This window comes from Adiantum capillus-veneris, chromosome 13 (assembly GCF_014529385.1).
Source record: "Adiantum capillus-veneris isolate H3 chromosome 13, ASM1452938v2, whole genome shotgun sequence".
Classification (NCBI taxonomy): domain Eukaryota; kingdom Viridiplantae; phylum Streptophyta; class Polypodiopsida; order Polypodiales; family Pteridaceae; genus Adiantum; species Adiantum capillus-veneris.
The window spans coordinates 12,871,202-12,890,336 of NC_140943.1; the positions used below are offsets into that span (position 1 = coordinate 12,871,202).

The following is a 19,135-nucleotide window of genomic DNA, read 5'->3' on the forward strand; positions in this document are numbered from 1 at the left end:
GTTGACATGGGCAAACAAACTTATGATGAGATTTACAGTCAAGGGCTATTGGACAATAACATCATGATTTCTTGGTCAACATGTGTGCCAAGTGGGGGATACTCTCCAGCTTTGAATGCCTCTTCTTGCATCTTGAAGACATCGTATTATGCAAAACGCTAACGTGGGCAGCAAACATTGATGCCGTTATTAGTCATGGGTAAGTAGGTATGTTATTGTGATGGACAATGCGTTGATTGACATGTCTACCAAGCACGGTGTACTTCCAAGAGCATAATAGGTTCTTGACAAGCTTTTTGCATGGAAATTAGGATATTCATTTACTTCCAAGCTTGTGTATATGAAGGAGTGACACATCTATCTATGTTGTCTCTACTATTATTGACAATCAATTCGCATCGAAAATGATGTACTTGCTCTTGCCCAACCTTTGTTGCACCCACTACAAGAGATGCATCACATGCACTATATTTTAGCCATTACTCAAGTGTCTCCAAGAGCCCCAGACCCGTTGTTATTATTATGCATCTCGTGTGGCCACTGATTGCATCCTCTTTCTCCTACCAATCATGTTTCTCCTACACACTCATTCCTCTCCCTCTGATGTGTCACTTGCCTAAGAATTTGAGCCTATGTAGCATCAATGCCAACTGTTAGCTTTTCTTTTGTTGTCTATTGCATATATGTCTGTGCCCTATGTTTTTAGTTTTTCTGGTGATGAGCTCCTACTCCAACATTTTCCTGGTGGAGGCTCATCAAATGCAAGAAAAGATACCAAGAAATTACTCATGGTACTACCTACTATCCACTGTAGATCCGTATGAAGCGTAAGCCGATGTAGGAGAAAATAAAGAAAAATGGGGAAGTAGCACAAAAGGGAGGTGGGGGGGTGTCGAGTGTCGTTAGCCGTCATTGTCTCCCAAGGAGGCTTCCACAAACGATGATTGTATGTTGGTCAATCAAGCAGCATGTGGAGGGTAGGAGGAGAGTAGCTACATCTCATGAGTTGCTACATCTTGCCCTAGAAAAATTATAGAATGCTAAACAAAAAAATAAAATTTACACTCTGTTCAATTAGAATGTGAAGAGTAGCTACAATGTGTGAATTGTAAGACCTTGCCATACAGTAAGTAGCCAGAGCAATAGTTGATGCAAGATGCATGTATCAAAGAGCTCCAAAATCTCAAAACTTAATCATATGCATTTACATGTCATTGTGGAATAGAGGAGAGCAAGATTGCCATGAGTGTGGTATACCTTCTTCTTAGCCGCAGCAACGCGCGGGTCACATACTAGTTTTGGTAAATTCTATAGATACACACACACACACACACACACACACATTGATGAGTTCTTTTCATTTCACAGCCTCACATGACTTAACTTTTGTTGCATTCTATAAATTAATTCTAATCAATATTCGAGAAAGTATTTTTTATTAAGCAACCGTTGGCCGAATTTTCTCATCACAAAGAAACGAACCGGAAATACTAGCATAAATTTGTAAGATTTTGAACTATTTTCTGACATATTTCATCGCTTTTCTTCCCTTTACCACGGTTTGCAATCAGTTAGTCTTGATTTTCAACCGGCTCAAGGCTAAGCTCAGGCAATCCTTTCCCGAACACCGATTCCAATTACACTCAACCTTGATTTTAACACTTTCTTATTTTTTTAGAAAGCCACCGTGACCCTTTCACTTGTTTTCCGAAGCCTTGTGTCAAAATGTTGAACGAGCTAAGCCTTGCTACTCATTAAATCAAGTCTCTTCAATTTTAATCTTCTACAATTGAGGCTTCCAGGGTACGGTGCATCAATAGCACTCTTGGGTAAAGGCAGCTTTCAAATATTATAAAAGGTTTCACATTCAAGTTCTTGATGATTTGAACTCCGATCATGTTCATACTTGGGGACCTTACATGGTGCAAGAGTGTAACTAGAGGACTAATTATATACACCCAATGTGAATATTCAATGAATTTGAAAGGCATGCAAGGTAGGAATGCATAAAGTGAGATAGGTTTCCTTTGAATGCTGAAGGAATAGTTAATTTTCCAAGCACCACTTTGGTGAAGGCCAAAATCTGTCTGCTGATCCAATTCCTATTGATTAATGAGCAAACTCATTGTAGTCTCTATTGACCACCTCGATTTACAATGTGGCAAGATGTTGGGCGCCCGTGTGTGATAGGTAAAGTGTGGAAGTCAGATTTTCAAGAAGTTGGGTGCCTGGTAAAGTTGGGACACCTTAGTTGTGATCTCCATCCATGTGTGACATTGGCCTTTATTAGAGGGTAAGATCCCCCCCTCTCCCCAACACCGGCGCCCCTTTCTTCTTTCCCCCCCTCTCGATGACACCTTTCTCCAACAGCCTTGACTAACAAGTATGCCACAAACTCGCCTGCAATAGCCCCTTGCTGACAATTGCATTGTGAACTATCTTATTGGAGAGAAGATGGACGCATACATGTGCACGTGTGCGTGCGCACGGACGCGCGCGCGCACACACACACACACACACACACACACACACACACACACAGAGAGAGAGAGAGAGAGAGAGAGAGAGAGAGAGAGAGAGAGAGAGAGAGAGAGAGAGAGATTACTATATCGTCCTTGGAAGGTCACATATGACCCACGGAACCAAAAACATGTGTACAAAGGGTGTCTCGTCTCCTCTCACGAAGGAGAGAGTAGGGCTTGTTACATTGGCATTAAGAGACCTGAGGGTCGATAGGGCTGGAATAGGATTTAGTTTTTGAAAAGCACAACCTTAGAGATGGGGGTAAATACGAGGCTAGGGGGTGGTATTTGGCGGGATGGGGGCTTGAGAGAGCAAAACTCCTGTATGATGGCCTTCTCTCCGCGGTATATTGCCCACTTTTCTTGGGCTTGTGCTCCTCGTACTTTCTTGATCTCCTCACCTTTGCGATTGATTTGACCCGGAGTAAGTTCCTGAGCAATCCTTCTATCACTTTTCTGCCCTACTCTACCGGGGCATCATCAAAGATTCCTCTCATTTTCATTTTTTCAAAAACGTGCCCACATACCTAGATCTATCTGATGAGTGTTGACCGGAAGCCTCAACCTTTGCTTGAGAGAGGTGATGTGGCACCTACACAATTCAAGGAAGCCTCTCCCATATCCTCTTATTCAAACTCCATTAGCTCCACACACAATTCTTAAGCAAAAACACATTCCTACAGACCACATCAAGCATAGACAAGGAGTAATGAAGAGTAAACTTTGAGAAGCACTCACTCATCATTCTTGCATACATTCAAGAAAAAAAGAGTTTAGAGGGAACAAAGACATGGTGAAGTGTAATCTTTGCATTACGCTCTTCATCAAGCATAAAAATCTTGAAAAGGAAAGAGTACAAATCTCTTAGTTAATAGGGACTAACTGGTAGGTTCTTTAAAAAAATATTACTAAAAAGATTCCCTTTGCCCCCTTCTCTCTCTCTCTCTCTCTCTCTCTCTCTCTCCGCGTCCATCTCCTTTGATCTACGTGCCTCCTCCCCTGGGCATTCGGCTTCTTTTTTTGCTTCTCGCCGATTCTACTGCACTCCCCCGGTTTTGCCAACACCTCGTCTTCCAAATGGTGGGAGTTGACAAGACTGGCTGCAAAGAGTCTGCATAGGCTCTGCCAGCACCTCCTGCAAAAAGCTGCTCTGTGTCAGGTTTTTTGCTCCGAACGTAGGCATGTCTGTAGGACATGTCCCCCCATCTTCCTCTCCTCCCCATCCCCCTCTCTGCTTCTTCAACTAAGCCGCTAGTCCATCTGCCTCTCTTCCTCCAACTGACATGCTCTAGGTTCAGTCCATGACGCTTGAATTGGCTTCCTCAATGGCAACCAATAGAGAGAGAGAGAGAGAGAGAGAGAGAGAGAGAGAGAGAGAGAGAGAGAGAGAGAGAGAGAGAGAGAGAGAGAGAGAGAGAGCACAATGCGATACTGTCGTAGGGAAAGAGCCCTACATGCAGCCGTCACGTGTGTGTGTGCACGCAGAGAGAGAGAGAGAGAGAGAGAGAGAGAGAGAGAGAGAGAGAGAGAGAGAGAGAGAGAGAGAGAACTTTCACCCCACACTTGTTTCCTTTTGCATGCACACGGGGGGCATACTTTCAGATTCTCGTTTATTTTCTTTTTTTCAAATCGTAGGGTTTCCTTTTGCATGCGCACGGGGGGTATACTTTCAGATTCTCGTTTATTTTCTTTTTTTCAAATCGTAGGGACATACTCTTAGGAATGTAAAAGAGGGATAGGAGCTCCACCTCTTGTGATCACCTCTTACTTCAAAGTAACCACTAATATGACAAGAAGGAGCCCTAATTCATTGGTGAAAATAGTCTTTATACTTGCATACAATCCTTCTCTAGGGTTCACACTAGCATGGACACTTCACATAATTCTCTGCAAGGGATTAACATGATTGGAGCTTGAGGTAAGGATATAAATGCAGCTCTTGCCTATTCACCATATCCCTAGGTTTGTTATGGATCACTAATTGCTGATGGTAATAAATGTGCTAGCGTACACAATAGGTTATGCTAGCTTCGAAGTAATCATATCTGCATAAAGACTACAAACCATCTTTTGGAAAATATCAAATGATTAGAATTATTCCATTCCACGTAGCCCTCTTGGACTCTTTTTATCCATCCTTCTGCTCTATGGCAATAGCTAAAGAACCGCTAATAGTCAGGCATTGCTATAAGTACCAACGCTCCTCCTCAACATATAAAATCTTCACAATTGTCCCTAATCTCAGTACAACCACATGCCACTCAAAGCATGCTATTCTTTGACTTAGTGTATGATATTCAAGCAACTCTTTTTTTTTTTTTTTGCAAAACTCACAATTTTGAGTGGATAGTATTAAAACCAACAGAAATATACACCAACCTAGAGCTCAGACAGATCCTTGAGGGTCAAAGGATTACAAGTTTTCTGTTTGTTAGAGAAACCACAACTACTCCTAGGCTTTACTTATTACAAGAGTAAGAATATGCTTATTGAAGTGGCGGAAAAGCGAAAAAGAGTGAGGGTTGCGAGAAGTGCTCCCTCGGGCGGGGGGGGGGGGGGGGGGGGGGGGGGCGCTTCAAATGGGATCAACTGTTGAGGTGATGCAGACCGCTCGATCCACATTTGTAAATTCGGGACATTTGGTAAATTCGGAAAGGCTTGTAAATTGGGGACGGGCGAGGCGGGGGGGCTGGGGGGACGAAAAAAGGCAGGCCCGGAGGAAGTTGATTTTTGCTGCAGCGAACCAGCGTTCGCCATTCCAACCACACGGGCTTTTCCTCCGCCTACTACTTGTCTCTCCCTCACTGGGTACGTTTTGAGTTTGAAATCTTTTTTCTTCCATTGACAAAGAATGGGGAGATGTTTGCACTGCGCAAGCTTGTCCATCAGATTTCGCCTGCACTCGCAAAGGCTCGTAGCAAATTCGACTTTCCCACCCCGCTTTATGTGAGGAGTTCCTTTGTCAGTGGAGCCTCTCCATCGCCACGGAGCCCACCATTGCCAGGCACCGGAAGCCCCGTTAAACAGGACTCTACATGTCTTTCCGAAGAAGTGGCAACGGTGTTCTCGGATCTTGTACAGTCCATGGTCCCTGATGCTCCTTCCAGGAAAGCTCTCTTCGACCTCAAGCGGTCCCTCCCTTCTGCTCAACATCCCTCAGACTTTGCATCTGCCATTTCACGGCACTCGGCTCTATTTCTGAAGCCCCATTCATGGCTTTTCTTCCTCGAAATCCTGGGACATGGCTCCAACCCTGCTCATGCGATTCAGGTTCACCTACGTTTACTGCTCTTTCTGAACTTTCTTTCTTGGGTTTTATGATTGCAATGCTGCCCGTCGAGCACATACAGACACATACATGAACATATTTATTTGTGTTGATGTATATACTTGTATATGGATATGGCTTTGGAAGGGGATGACAATAGGTACTTCTTGTGCAACTGCAAGACATGCATGTACATACATATGCTTGCACACTTACATGCGCATACACTGCCATTTTAAAGATGTGTATGATGAGGCAAAACTCACACTATGGCATGTGTGTATGCTTGTATGATCGAGCTAGTTAGCATGTGTATTCTTGTATGCAGTTCAGGTTATCAATACAAGCATTTGTCATCCTATTAGATGTACATGATTAATGTGGGCGTGCGTTCAACTGTCTTTACCTGTTCAGGCGTTTGAATGGAAGATGGTGCAACCCAATGTTGATTTCACACCACAAGAGTATGCTCTGGTCATTCGGGTAGCTGGAAAGCTTGGTATGCTTGAGAAAGTCAAAGCTTTATACCATGGAATGCCCAGTAGAGGAGTGCAAAGGACCATCGATGTTGAGAATGCGTATATGTATGCACACACATATGATTCTGTACAAAACGATTGTGTTGAAGCACTGAAATTATTTAAATGCTTGCGAGATGGTACAGATGGGATTGCAAAACCCAACCTCACAAGCTTCAACATTGCTATGTCCTGCTACAGTAAGCTGAGACATCTTCAATACCTAGAGAAAACATTTGATGAATTAATAGGTGCAGGATGCTCTCCTTCAGTGCAAACATACAATTGTCTCATGCTTGCATACCGACGACTTGGATTCTGGTGGCGTGTGGAAGAGATTTTTGGCTTGATGCAATCTGCGTCATTGAAGCCCAATGCCCTCACATTCAGGACCTTGGTTAGAGGCTATGCGGCTTCTGGTTTGCTGGACCGCATGGAAAAGGCACATGAGGCAATGCTGAATCATGGTTACCCTCTAACAGCAACTACTGCAGAGGCTGTGATTGCGGCTTACAAAAAGGCGGGAGAGTTGGCCAAAATGGAGAGGATTTTGTTTAGCATGAAAGCAAGATGTTCTCAGAGAAATATGTTGAAAATCATGCTTAGTAGCCACGCCTGCAATGGAAAAATTGATAATATGGAGGTAATGGTGTACAAAATGATGAAGAGTGGGGACATTCCTTTCTCTCCTCAACTAGCTGAGATTATAGTGAAGGCATATTTCAGAAATGGGGAACATGAGAAGATAAAGACTTTTGTTGAGGCCGCACAAGCTTGTGAATGGAATCTCAATCGTTCCTTCTTCAATACCTTGATTTATCTATATGCTCAGAATGTGGACTATGTGAAGATGAAATGGTATTTTGAGAAGATGGTCACCGCAAGGTGTCGACCAAATTGCGGGACCTTTCATATCATGCATAGAGCCTACTCGAAAGGGAACATGCACAAAGCAGCACAGGACGTTTTAATTGGAATGCGAGCAATGGGGCTTTCATAGATATGAGGTGTTGTAGAGGTGGTCACTCCAGGATGTTATTGTCTTAATGAAGGCTAGAGTAGAGCTTCTTGGCCACAAGTCTTCTTAAGTTCTAAGGAAATACCGAATGGAAGAATTGTGTGAAGTCATGTTGGGACAAATCTATTTTGGGAATGAAATCTGAGTTGCTCGTTCACTGTATGCTATGCATGCGATCACGAAAAGGAGAAATCGCATGCGATCATGTGGAGGAGAAATCATATTCTGAGAAGATAATGGCATTGAGTTGTTAATTGCGTTGTCCGACCTTCTGAAGTCTGCATGGATTCTGTTTGAAAGGATTCAACCAGTGTTTGAAAGGAATCATGGTTGAAGCAGGGCAGGAGGTCTCAAGAGCAATGAGTGTTATGAGGCCTTTTCCAACGTAGTAAGCTCTTACCTTCCTTGGACTTTCATTTGTGGCTTACAGCCCCAGGGTCGATAAGCAGGTTTTTCAAGCCCTTGTTTGGAAACACGCCTTAGAAAAGGGGTCAAATGCAGCAAGGATGGAACTTTTCTCCGCAAATTGTATATGGTACGACTTCTGTGACTTCAACTAGAAGCAGAATTGCAAGCACCAAGTTAAAAATTGAAAGATGAGCATGCAGAATTTCACACAAGAAAGAGCATTTTCGGTTGCACCTTTGCATGGTATTAATATGGTACTTGTGCCAAAGACGGATTATTCAGCAGCAAAAAATGTGAAAGTTGTTTGCATGCAGAGTTCTTGCTTTTTGTTTCTTCCTCCGTTCTCTTTTCTCCTCCTATATTCTGCATTCATTTTGTGGTATTCATAGGGCTAATGCAAGTGACCAATCATTTGGAATTGTTCATGATAGACCAGTATCTAAAAAGATCGATGCCTCTCTACGGAGGTACATTATATGGCTTCCTCTAGAGGGCCTTACCATATGGGGTAACTACCGAGCCCATTAAAGAAGTTGCGAGCGTCCCATAACAGCAGCATACCCGGTCCAGCATCGCGTACTGACATGCATTGGATCCAGCCTGGATGTCCAATGCTGTTCGTCCGCCAGCAACATCCTGTGCTGGGCGCAGCTCTGTCAGTCCGTTGTCAGCCTTTGCCTCTAATGTCGTGCAGCTCTGTCATCCTGCGTTGCAGCCTGCAGTTGTGCATTGTCAAGAGGCGGAACCACTGCGACTGTGTGACTCCTGCCAGTATACTGTTCACACACGAGGTCGCAGCCCGTGAAGAGAACCTTGGTTACCTACAATCCGCGGTAATAAAAGCACTTGTATAATGTCGGCAGCCCCCAGCCAAAAGTAGCAGTGATCACTGGTGAAGGCCTTTTTCTCAAATTGCAGTTTATGCCCGTATGTACATTAATAACTTGTGAATTTTTATTGGTTTTCTTCAAGGCAAGCTTAGCATCTATCTGAGATTTTGTAATTTTAGCTGGTTAAAAGTACACTAACCCCAGTCGTTTTGCGAACACTGGTACTGGTCATATCGAAATCTCAAGAGACAAGATGCTCACATTTTCAGTTAGCACCATCATCATTATACAAAATTTTATTGACTGCAACATGAGATGCGATAACAGTCATCTTGTAGAACCAAACGAATTACATTTGCTTGCTGCATAAGAGAAAGCACTTGCATGCCTGCTTTACACAGGGCATGCCAATGCAAAACCTTAGTACCATTAATATTTTGGCTGCTTACACTTCCCACCGGACCTTTAGCTTATTACATGGGCTCTCTTGTTAATTGTAAGCATTCTTCAATTTGTCTCGGGTTTTTGTAGTGTTTGGAAACCGTACGTATGACTTGCAACTTTGCTTGCAAAGCAACTGCAAACCTGCGGTGATGATGATGAGGTGTGAAGGCTTCCAGTATTAGGGCTGAAATGAACACCATCTGCCTCAAAAGGAAAAAGAATCAATCATGAAAGGAATTGTAACTCTTGCACACTCATGAATTTGCATGTAGAGAAGCTTGCATTCAACTGAACTAAGTAGCAGAGCAAACATGATGAGCATAGCACTAACAGAAAGAGCGGCGAAGAGATCTCTAAGTTGCAATACTAGCTTACCGTAGAAAATCGACCAGAGAGTATTTTCCAGTTCTGGATGCAGTCGGAGAGCTCCGAGCTGTCAGTGGGTGATACTGAGAAGCTTGAGATGTGGGCCTCGTGACGAGGGAGAGCAGATGCGTACTCTCCAAATTCTCTTAAATGACATATCTTTGGCACAAACACAATGCAGGCGGAGATGCAGGGAATGAGGATGATGGAGCTGTCGAGTCTTCTTGGCAGCTGAGGAGGCGGAGATGATGCCCTGCGAGGGACGTTTGCTGCGGGGAAGAACCTATTACCTACATCCATCAATGGAGAAAACCTATTGATTGGTCCCTTGTTACCTTGATTGTACAACATCATTTTTGAGAATGTTGAAAGAAGAGTTGTGCCACTTGGCAGCACCTCATTGAAACGAAATAGCAAAAGATGGCGAAAGGTAGTGAGCTAATTTTGGAAAAGGAGTGGAGGAGACCATGGTGCGCAGTCTTCTGCCACACACACACACACACACACACACACAGAATGTCACGTGACACATCCAACCCTATGTGTCCGTGGACAAGTTACAGCATGACAAGGGTTCAGTTCAGTCAAGTCAGTCTAGAATAGGAAGTGATCTGGCACTTTTGTGAGTGTTCGCAGATCGTGCATGTCCAAACACTTAGATTAGATGCATATCCTCTGGTTGCACACAACATGATCATCAGATTTCCATCAGAACCCATCAGGAGCATTTTTACAGTGCATAGACCTATTTTTTTTTAATATTTGACATTTTTACTTATTATTTTTAAGTGACTTTTGTTGGGAAACTGGGTAGGGCAATTTGACTAGCCAAGTACATAAAGAAACCTAGCGCTAACACTTTCTGACAGAAGAGGCAGTAGGAATTCGGTTCAACAGGCACCTCCTCAGCAGGACCCCCATCAGGCTTAGCGTTTTTGCATCAGCAGTAAGACCTAGCGTTTTGCACCAAGAACAGCCAACGTTTTCTTCAATTTGTAGATCAGCGCAACATTTTGCAATTGCAGCAGACTGGCGACAACAGGATACACTAGATTAGTCCTAGCGTTAGCAGATTCTTCTCGCATGACACCAATCCGCCTAGCGTTTTTGGAGCAGCATAACAGTCAGCGTTTTTGCAGTTTCGTCGCGACAAGACAACAAGAAGACCAGTTTTCAACATAGGCACTCCGTAGAACAAGTCCCGAATCTCGCAGATCTCACCTTCCCGCAGCAGATCCTCGCTGCACGGTCAGATCTCGCAAAGTTCGCAGTTTTAGCTCGGAAAACGCAGAATTCAGTATCTGCATTTTCGCGGCGTCGTTGTCGCATCGTCGCCATCGACAGAGTCAGAATTCAACAGATACTAGATTTGTAGATTTTAGCCATTAGCGTTTTTAGATTTCAGCCCCTCTCGTTGTCGTTCTCATCGTCGTCGACATCGTCGGCAAGTCCAAAGCATTGTAGAGATTTGTGCAATCATAAGTAGACTGCTCTCGCCATAGAGAGTGGGGCCTTCGGAGGAGGGTTTGACAACATTGTGGTGTCGTATTCTTCTCTCTCTATCTCTCAGCCTCAGCACCTTCATTCACAGTGTTCACCACTTTGTTTGTGTCCATTGTACTCTCTCACTAAAGGAACAGAAGGCTCTCCCTTCCGTAAGTAAAAGGAACTATTGAGCACAGTTCGGAGCACTCATCTTGAGCAAAGTTCAACATTCACTTCCGCTGCACCTTACATTGGTATCAGAGCTTTGACAGTGTTCTGTATCACTCAAGGAAAGAACCACAAGAACCACATATTTTCTTTTTGCTTGTTGTGGTCGCATGTAAACCAAGTCCACTTGGGCGTATCGATTCCTAATCGTGTTTTTGAAGAGTGACAAGAAACCCAAGAAAGAAGGGCTTGTCCAGCCTTCCCTTGTGCCTCTTTTCATTCATTGAGAGCGGACCGTGCACTTAGCGGCCAGCCAATCGACGTGAGGTGACAAAAAGCAACCTTGGTGTGAGCGCAAGGCCACCAAGGGGTGTGTAGACGGCGAAGATAGTCTCAACAGGCGGGAACCGTGCACTTAGCGGCCGGCCAATCGACGTGAGGTGGGAAAAAGCAACCTTGGTGTGAGCGCAAGGCCGCCAAGGGGTGTGTAGACGGCGAAGACAGTCTCAACAGGCGGGAACTGTCTCTTGGAAGCCGAACAGTGGATCAATCAGTAATTACCACGGTAGTTACCACAGTAACTTCGAGAGGCTATAAATAGGATCCACTACACTGAAATTGGGTTGCTTGTATTTTTGACTTCTTACTCCTAGTCTCTTGGTTTTAGTCTCCGAAGTTGTTCTTAAGTTACAATCTCTTCACTTGTAATTCTACTCTGTAATCATTACTACATTAGTCAATTGGGCTGCAGTCTGTTATACCTTGTACTCATTCTTCATAAACTCTGAATCTGGACCTGAAACACTTTTCCAGTCATTCACTCTGTTTCTAGTCCCAGTAGAGTATTTCAGTTCAGTTAACTATTCCAGTTCAGTTAACTATTCCAGTTCAGTTTCCATATTCTATTCCAATTTCACTGACTGAACTGAAGACTTCCAGTAGCTATAAATTCTAACATTGGAATCAACTATCTAAAGAGATCAGCTCCAATTCCATTTTGGCGATCACGGTGGCTAGAGCTGTTTGCTCGTTGACCAGAACGCTTCTCCCATTTTGAATTTTCAGCTGAAGTGATGGCACCCAAAACTAGCCGTAGTCGTAAACCATCCTACCACATTGACCCTATCCCTGATGAGTTAGAAAAAGATTCTGATCCTTAGAATGAACCGGGGACTGAGACTGAGGCTCAAGAGGAGCACAGTCATACTGATGAGACTAAGTACTCTCAGCACTCCAGTCAGTCCAGAAGAAGAAGGGCTGAGAGGGAAGAACGCAACGCCAGGAGTTCTCGGACCACACATGGAAATGAAGGAGCCAAAGGCAGTAAAGGTAGTCGCCATAGTTCCAGTAGAAAAGCCAGGGAGGAGATAGAAATTGAGACTGAAGAAGAAATTGACTGGATGTAGACACAGACCATTACAAGAAATCTTCAAGAAGGAGTTAGGTTCCTAAGCTGAGAAGAGGCGGAATTGATGCTGATCGACATGATTACATCTCTTCATTGAGAATTTCTTTCCCAGTGTTCAAAAGGTGGAAAGAAAGGTGACCCGGATGTTCATATCCAAGCCTTTGAATAGTATGCTGAGTTGAAAAATATTGATGAAGATGACTGGGGGGAATACTTTCCTCAAACATTAAAGGAGGCAATAAGGAAATGGTACTACCGTTACCCAGCTTGCCAACTCAGATCATATAACAAACTGCTCAAAGCTTTTCGACTGGAATATATAGATAACAGAGGAGATGAGGATATCCTCTGTGAACTGGATAAGATAAAGCAAAGGAAATTATTAGTCAGAAGTTATGTTGAGAAAATCAAAGAGCTAACTACGCAGCTGCAGGAACCACCATCAGAAAAGCGATTACGGACATGGTTTTTAAATGGTTTCCGCAGTAAGAAGCTTAGGGATAGGGGGTGCCTACACCAACAAAGAAATTTAATGATTTGGTGCAGCGAGCCTTGAAGCTGGAACAGCAGGCTAAGAAGGAAAGGAGTCATAAGAAGAGGAGGTCCAGTAGTAGCAGTACTTCTACTGAGAATTCTGATTCCAGTAAGACCTCCAGTAGTTCTGAAAGTAGCTCAGATGAAAAGAGCAAAGACAAAAATAAGAAGGGGTCTTGGTTTAGAAAGATCGATGAGATGGCCCAACAGATTGCTGAAATCAGTCAGACCAGACAACCAATAAGAAGAATGGAAACCTGGTGTTCAAAGTGTAAATCCAAAGATCATGTTTTCAATGAATATCCACAATGAGCCTTATTGCAAAGCCTACAGCCATCTATGGAACAACTGTGGCATTGGCATGCATCATTTCAAGAAGGGAAAAGATTTGTCTGTGGTGGTATTTACCAATGATGAACCAGTAAGAGTGGAGACTACCAGTGTACCCCAAGAAGAGAAATCAGGTATCAGTGGTACTGGTACGGGGCGCGATAGGTACCAAGGGGATACTGGCCGGGGCCGGGGTCGGGGTCGTGGTAATTTCTAGAGTCGAAGTCTAAATTGCTATACTTGTGGTAAGTATGGGTATTTCGCGGCTCAGTGTCCAAGAACACCTGTTACTGCGGCTACTGAGGCGAAGGCCCCAGAACCAGTTCCTGTACGAGCAGTTACATGCAACAAAGGGATGGTTATTGAGGAAATCCTAGATAACCCAACGAAACCAGTCAATCCTGAAAGTAGCAAATGGGCTCAGCAGAGAGAGACGTGGAAAGCCAAGGGTAAAAAAAAGGTGGTTGATGAATGGCAGGAGCAAAGAGAATTGGCGGCGAAAATCACAGAGTATTTAGCCAAGAAGCTGCGAGAGCAGCCAAAGAATTCTGATGCTCGGGTCATTCAGAAGATACCAGCCCAGTCTTCTAAGAAAGTACAACCAGATCAGTCAAGGTCTGGAACGCCTGAGACCATGTTGACTGCAGTTCAAGGATTGATGGAAGAGTTAGGGACTGACAAGGGAGCTGAAAGCACTAGAACAGAGGAATGGTATTGTGCAGATACTACCAATTCTTCAAGTTCTGACAACAACTCTGATCATGAAAGGGAGGAAATTCACGTCAAGATTTGTGATAAAATTTAGAAACTCACGGTGGAGTTAGAGGACATTAGAAAAACTTTGCCTGAACCAATGAATTTCATTAGACAGCGAAGGAAGGTTGAGGCGGAAGCCAGAACGGTTGACTTGGCTGTTGTCAGAGATGATGAAGTGCCGGTGATCCAAGTAGATTATAAAGTTAGGAAACAGTGGGAGCCACTATCTGGTGTCATACTGGATGGAGGAGCGGGAGTAAACATCCTTGGGGCACATCTTCAGCAAAGGATGGGAATTATAAATCTGAAACCCCCACCTTTCAAAGTTCGAATGTAGGACCATCGAGTAGTGCAGGCAATTGGTATGATAGAGAGTATGCAGATAAGAGTGTTGGGGTATAGGCGCCTGTGTCTTGCCCGGCCGCCCAGAGTCTGGGCGCCCACTGACTTGTATACTATCACGGGAACCGAATAATAGAGATAGACAGCAAAACAGAGGAAGAAATCTTTGTATTGATAGTGTTTGATACAACAGAGGAGCAATTGAATATATATATGGGCGCACTCCGTTGTACGGATCTCGAACCTCCCGACCACCCCCGAGCTTCAATTCGCTTGCATGCAGCGTCTCACTCGCACTCGCACTCGCACTCGCAGAAGAGAGAATGGTGAATCCCCCTAAAACGCACCACCCGTCCTTCTATTCTCCTCCAAAAGCCTGCGACCTCTTAAAATAGCCTCTTTTCTATTTTTGGCGTTCGGTCGACTCGACTTGCGCGCCAATATACCTGCGAGAACAAGGTAAAAAAAAACGTGATCGCGAAGCGATCCGTAGAGGTTAGTTTTCAGCTGTCTTCAACTGAACATAACTCCCAAACGGAGCCAAAACAGCCCAAGTCCGTCTCATACAATCTTGTTGCCCTCGCTGCGCTCTTCGACGGCTATGTGATGGAAATTTCCATAGCCTGCTCCGATTTGCTGAAAATCAACCTGCAAAACAGCATTTTCTACAAAAACGATGCAAAAACAGCAAATCCAACTTTTTTCTTAATCTTTGGCCTTCAACGAGCATCAAAACATCAAAATCGCTAAAGACTCAAAGAACCAAAGTTGTTCCTTATAACGCAGGCTTCAATCGCTTCATATATCACTTTTTCAAAATTCCACGTTAACGCCTTCAAAAATGCCCCAGAAAGTGCCTTCCGGATCAAAAAATTTTATCGGACGAAAACAATCCACACATCCTTCTACACAGTGGACTAACTTTAAAATGACAAAAACTTCCTAGAAAACAAAATTTATTACTAAAACACCTCGAAATCAAGTCTTGTTACAATCTCCCCTTTTCAAAATTAACTCTGTCCTCAGAGTTGGAAGGAGGGAAATTCGCTTTGCAAAACACTAAGATCAACCCAAGATGCATCCTCTACTGGACAGTTCTGCCACTTAACCAAAACTTCCACAATGTCTCTATTTCTCAAATGTTTGACACGCCTATCTAGCACTAAATCTAGTTCTACTGTCAATGTCCCGTCATCTTTCAACTTAGAGTTGTCCTATAAAACATGGTGCACGTTAGGAACATACTTTTTCAATAAACTCACATGAAATACAGGATGCACTTTGACATGAGAAGGCAATTCCAATTTGTAAGCTAATGAACCAATGCGCTTCAAAATTTTAAATGGCCCAGCAAATCGTGGAGACAATCGCTTATCCTTCCCAAGAATTAAATGAGACTTCTCGGGAATAAATTTTAAGAAAACCATATCCCCAGTTTCATACTCCACAACCCGATGTTTCTTGTCATAATACAATTTATGTCTCTTTTGGGCTTCTCTAATATTCCCCCTGATTTTGGCCAACTCGTTATCCATCTTTTCAAGCATCTCACGTGACAGTTCTACCTTATTCCTTGAGCTAAGAAAATTTATAGGTGTGGGACAGTTATAGCCATACATTGTTTCAAACGGGGTCATCCTAATAGACGAATGATATGAACTGTTGTATGCAAATTCAACCAAAGGCAAATATTCATTCCAATTAGATTGGTTTTCATTGACATACATTCGTAACATATCTTCTAAAATACGATTCACTCTCTCCGTTTCCCCATCGGTTTGAGGATGAAAAGCAGTAGACATGCGTAACTGGGTACCTATAGAGTCAAAAGTCGCTCTCCAGAAATGTGAAGTGAACTTAGAATCTCTGTCAGACACTATGCTCTTGGGCATGCCATGCAAACGAAATATCTCTTTCACAAACAAGCGTGCAATGGTCAAAGCAGTATCAGTTATTTTCACGGGAAAGAAGTGAGCCTGTTTTGTGAGTCTATCTACTACCACAAAGATCGAGTCATACCCTCCACGAGTAGTAGGAAGTCTAATAATAAAGTCCATGGATATAGACTCCCACTTCTGTAAAGGAATGTCTAAGGGTTGAAGGTCACCAGGCATCCTCTTATGTTCAATTTTAACTTGTTGACATTGAAAGCATTCATGCACATAATTCTTAACATCCAATTTCATACGTGGCCAAAAGAATGAACTTTTAATCTTTTCATATGTCTTACTCAATCCAGGATGACCAGAAAAAGGTGAGTTATGACACTCATGCAGAATTTGACTCTTAAAAGCAGAATTTGCAGGAATACACAAGTGGTCATAATAATACAGATTTCCCTTATACAAGTGATATCTGTTCTCATACATCTCACCAATATTCTCACGCAAGAATTTCAAAATAGGCATGTAAAAAGAATCGCTTTCAACTTCGGCATGTATCTCATCAACCAAATTGGATCGCACAACAGTCAACAAATTACACATGGGCCTATGACTCAATGCATCTGCAACTTTATTTTCTTTCCCACACAAATACTTCAAGTCAAAATCATACTCAGCCAACAATTCAATCCATCTCCTTTGTCTATTGTTTAACAATGGCTGCGTGAAAATATACTTCAAACTTTGATGATCAGTACGCAATTCAAATTTGACACCAAGCAAAAGATGACGCCAATGTTTCAATGCATGAACAACAACAAGCAATCCTAAATCATGTGTTGCATAGTTCAATTCATGTCGTCTTAATTTCCTAGACTCATATGCAACCACTCTTCCTTCTTGTGTCAAAACACACCCTAGTTGTTCACCACTAGCATCACATGACACAACAAATGGTTTGCCCATCTCAGGAACTTTCAAAACACAATTTTCTGCTATTTTAGCCTTCAAGGTCTCAAAAGCAGTCTCACAGGTAGAAGTCCACACAAAACCCTTGTCTTTCTTGGTCAATTCGGTCAAAGGACTTGCTATCTTAGAGAAATCTTTAATGTGTGCTCTCTCATATTGTGCTAGACCCATAAAGCTTCTCACATCCCTTAATGACTTTGGTGTTGGCCACTCCACAATAGTCTTAACTTTGTCAAGGTCAATGTGAATCCCCTCTTTAGAAATCACTCTTCCCAAGTACACAATCTGATCCTTTGCAAAAGTACACTTACTTGCTTTGGCATACAATTTATGTTCACGCAAAACCTCAAACGTTTTCTTTAAGTGCAATGCATGATCTTCTTCATTCTTAGAATACACAAAAATATCATCCAAGAATACCAGGATGAAGTCATCAAGATACGGGTGAAAAATATTATTCATTAAGCACATGAAAGTTGCTGGTGCATTAGTCAAACCAAAAGCAAGAACTGTAAATTCATAATGCCCATAACGTGTACGAAAAGCAGTCTTTGGAATGTCCTCGACCTTAATGCGGATTTGATGGTAGCCAGAACGAAGATCAACCTTTGAAAATATTGTGGCACCACTCAAATGGCTAAGCAATTCATCTATGTGAGGAAGAGGATATTTGTTCTTAATGGTCTGTTTGTTTAACCCCCTGTAGTCAATGCATAACCTATATGTACCATCCTTTTTCTTTTGGAATAACACAGGACTGCCCCAAGGAGATACACTAGGTTTAATAAAACCCTTTTTCAAAAGGTCATCAAGTTGTATCTTGAGCTCTTTAAGCTCATCAATATTGAACCTGTATGGAGCCCTTGAATAAGGTGTTGCTCCTGGATATAGATCTATGGCGTGGTCTACCGCTCTAGGCGGAGGCATACCAGGAAGATCGTCCGGGAACACATCCTTAAATTCATGTAAGAGATCCTCTATAAATTCTGGATTTTCCCCTTTCTGTTTATTCCCAGAATCCTCTTTAATCTCGTTAGAAAACACAAGAAACGTCTCACACCCTTGTCTCACCCCCCTCAAAAGTTTCATGGCAGAAATCAGAAGTGATTTAGTATTTCTCTCCTCAGCTTTAATCGCATGACCATCTCTGTTTTTAAAAACCAACTCACCCCTCTCACAATCAATCAATGCATGGTTCGCAGCCAACCAATCCATTCCCAAAATTACATCCCGTTCACCCATGCTAATAACATAAAATTCTCCCGAATGTTTCTCTTTGTTCAGCAAAAAAGGTAAGTTTTGAATATGACCTTGTGTATAATGTTTCTTCCCATTGGCCAATTCTACAGGTCTCCTAATCTGGGAATCAGAATTCAATTTCAAAGTCTGCGCAAGCTTGTCAGACATAAAACAATGCGTACTACCCGAATCAATGAGAAAATTCACAATTTCAGTTCCTATCTTACTCCGAATTCTTATAACGGATGCCCTTAAATGATGGACAGACGTTGTCATGCATTTCATAGGAATTTCAGAGCACTTACCTTCCTCGCTCGCTTCCTCAATCGTGGTGTCCATCGCATTCATATTGGCTTCCATTCGTGCAAGAACAGCCTGATCGATCTCCTTATTTGGGCATTCGAACGTCTTGTGACCTTGCTCACCGCAACGAAAACATAACCCAAATCTCCTTGCTCGTTCTAGAAAAGCAGGATCATGTTGCCACCGCAGCGGTTGTCGTCTTCTTTGATTCTGATTTGCATCATTTTGACCCAAATTTTGATTGCGGTTGTTTACAGTATTCTGTCCCAAATTTTGATTGCGGTTGTTTATAGCATTCTGATTTGTACTCTGATTTCGATTGAAATTCTGATTTTGATTTGAAA

General features: G+C 42.9%; 1 protein-coding gene across 1 annotated transcript; it reads left to right on the top strand.

Annotated features, from left to right (window-relative positions):
• Positions 1-5,205: 5,205 nt before the first annotated feature.
• Positions 5,206-9,019, top strand: LOC147443614 (pentatricopeptide repeat-containing protein At2g30780-like). The gene is made up of 2 exons (XM_086526428.1): positions 5,206-5,792; positions 6,205-9,019. Exons 1-2 carry the CDS (start codon positions 5,382-5,384, stop codon positions 7,306-7,308), a joined length of 1,515 nt encoding a protein of 504 aa, XP_086382554.1. The 5' UTR covers positions 5,206-5,381; the 3' UTR covers positions 7,309-9,019.
• Positions 9,020-19,135: the final 10,116 nt, after the last annotated feature.